This window comes from Thermobia domestica, chromosome 15 (assembly GCF_964235325.1).
Source record: "Thermobia domestica chromosome 15, izTheDome1.hap1.1, whole genome shotgun sequence".
Taxonomy (NCBI): domain Eukaryota; kingdom Metazoa; phylum Arthropoda; class Insecta; order Zygentoma; family Lepismatidae; genus Thermobia; species Thermobia domestica.
Window position 1 is genome coordinate 184,903,502 of NC_137468.1, and position 2,743 is coordinate 184,906,244.

Genomic DNA, 2,743 nt, shown 5'->3' on the forward strand with positions numbered 1-2,743 from the left:
AGACACTTCACGAATAGAAAGTTGTGCAAGGTCCCCTGTGTATGTGTAACATTTTACGTGGTTTATCGTTGATGAAATATTCTCTGGACGTACATACATACAGACACACAGGCGTCAATACGGAAATGGTAGATTTTCACCCAAATCTGGTCGTATTTGGATTTACATTAGACATTTTGACCATAATACAATACTTCCTTGTTATAGTATAACTTGGAAATAATAACAATCACAGAAATATAATAAAGTTATGACATTAATGTTGCAAAGAGTTTGCTTATACCTAAAGTGTTTTTCCAGTTAGAAATTATTTTGATTTTTCAACATCAAAAACGTAAGCGTGACTGATATTACTCTACAATGTCTGTTCGCGAAGTGCCTGGAGAGATTGAAGTGCAATACCTTCCAAACGGTGAAGGCTAAGGCAAAATTCACTACACCAGTGAATTTGAGATAAAGTTTTACATGAATTTGATGTGTCACTTGTACCTATTCCTATTTGAAAAACGAAAGTTGAATCCAATACGGTAAATCCGAGATGGCGGCCGGGGTGGATAAGATGTGTCAGAAAAGTAGTACTTAATCTAATTTGTTTTGCATATGCCCACATTCATGTCCAGTTACATCTAAAGCAAGTAAAAGTAATTTTTTGTCCAAGCGTTATAATAGTATATGATTGAATTCCGGATATATATGAAGTGTCATAAATATGGAAATTACATATATGGGCCGCTAAAATTAGTACAATACACATGGGGACGCGGAAAACTTTGAATTTGAATCAATTTTATACGAATCCCTAGGAAATACTTTGCGAATGTACCTTGTAAAATATATCTTTGAAATACAAACTATGCTATTTTCCAACCAACTTTTTAATGTGTGTTTATATGTAACTTCCTCCATATTCATTCTGGAATTATTATTTAAATAATTATTACTTTTCTGACCAGAGTAGACAGTGGCGTATTTAGGGGGTGGCTTCCGGGCTTAAGCTACCCCCCCCCCGAAATCTTACTTACTATAGTAAAGTATATGCAATATCTTGCAGAATTTTCACATTTTCAGGCAAAGTCCCCCCGAAAGTTATCAAAGCTCCCCCAGAAACAAAATCTTAAATACGCCACTGAGAGTATGCATTTATCTTTAATAAAGAAATGTATTTATAATAGGAAGACCGAAACGTCTTAGAGTGCGTCTTCTAAGTAGTACTTCTTCGTAATTTGAAGATAAAGCAATTTATTTTAGTGCGTATAATCCCTTACAACTAACGTGTTATAGACACCAAAAATAAGCTCTTTCAAGTGAAGACGTAACCGATTTCCAGTAATAAAAATTTGAATATTCATGACATGTTCAGTATCATTATTTATTCTAGTGATCAAAATAAATTTAACTCTTATGCATAAGCTACTTTTGCATAAGTTAAGAGGTTTTATGCTGCTCCTCTTTTTACATGATTTACAAAAAATAATTCGAAAATAAAGACAAGAAAGCATAAAACTGCTCCAATGAGAATAAAATAGAACGCTACCTGGAGGTGGTATAGAGACAGCACAATGTCAATGCTATGCTTAACACCTTTATCAAATAAAGCATTTTGTTTACCAATATCATTAAACCACTTATCTATAAATCCACCTTCTATTAACTTATTTATAATAAAGTTTATTCTCGGGAGATAAGGTGAATGTTTAGTAAGAATGACGGATGCCATGAAGAATCCTATGCCAGGTTTCGTAATGTGCAATAAATCTAATCCGTCAGATGTTTTATAGAACTTTTGTTGATATTTTAGGGAAAAGTATCCTCCTAACATAACCGAGCTTCTTTCATACGCTACTTTCATAAAATATTCCCGATTCCAGCTTGGTATGGCAACGGCTTTTTCATACAGTATTTTCGTGAATACAGAGTCGTATCCTTTTAAATTAGCGATGTGATGAGGCAGGGCAAGAACATCTAGACCTGAATTCACAATGTCTTCAGTAGAACTGAGATCTTTCTCATATTGCGGAGAAATTATAAAACTCAACATAGATCCTTGATATAATGGTGTCAAAACGATTGTCATAATCAACGAGAATACTAAGATTACCCTCAATACTTTGTTCCGAGGAATAACTGTCATACTTCCCTGTAGGTACACAGACAAAATCTCAAATAAACATTCCCGCATGATGCGAGTATATCCTGTTGGTCCATGTGATAATAACCAATGAACAAACAATTTTGAAAAGAATGTAAATATTGCTGTAAGTAATATCGAAAACCAAACAAATTTTCCAAAAGGAAGGAATATGCACTTCCATTGAGGCACTTCATGAGCTTTAGGACAGATAAACGCCCGTTCATCAAAGTAGAAGAATGGGGCGTAATCAACCGCCTCATACCTCTGAGGCGATGCAAACATCGTGATTGGGCAAATATCTGACATTGAGGTAATTACTTCTCCTATTACTCCTGTCCAACTACCGTTACTTAGTTTAATATTGCGTAGTCTTGGTTGGTTCTTTTCCACCAGAACTGGTGTAAAATTCATAAATTTTATGATCGTTTCGAGGATATTACCAGTCACTCCTACGTATTTCACAGTTCCGTTTTCACTTTGATTGAACCAATCATAGGCAAAATATTTACAAAACTTACATATAGGTTATACCCATGAACATCTTTAGTTGTTTCTAGTAGTATATTGGTATTTTGATTTTGTGATGTGAGTTTGACGTCTGATTTCTTGATT

The 2,743-nt window shown here is 34.3% G+C and overlaps 1 protein-coding gene across 1 annotated transcript; it reads right to left on the reverse strand.

Moving 5' to 3' along the window:
• Positions 1–1,435: 1,435 nt before the first annotated feature.
• Positions 1,436–2,542, reverse strand: LOC145671753 (uncharacterized). Its single transcript, XM_081740958.1, has one exon. It carries the CDS (start codon positions 2,540–2,542, stop codon positions 1,436–1,438), a length of 1,107 nt encoding a protein of 368 aa, XP_081597084.1.
• Between the last annotated feature and the right edge of the window lie 201 nt (positions 2,543–2,743).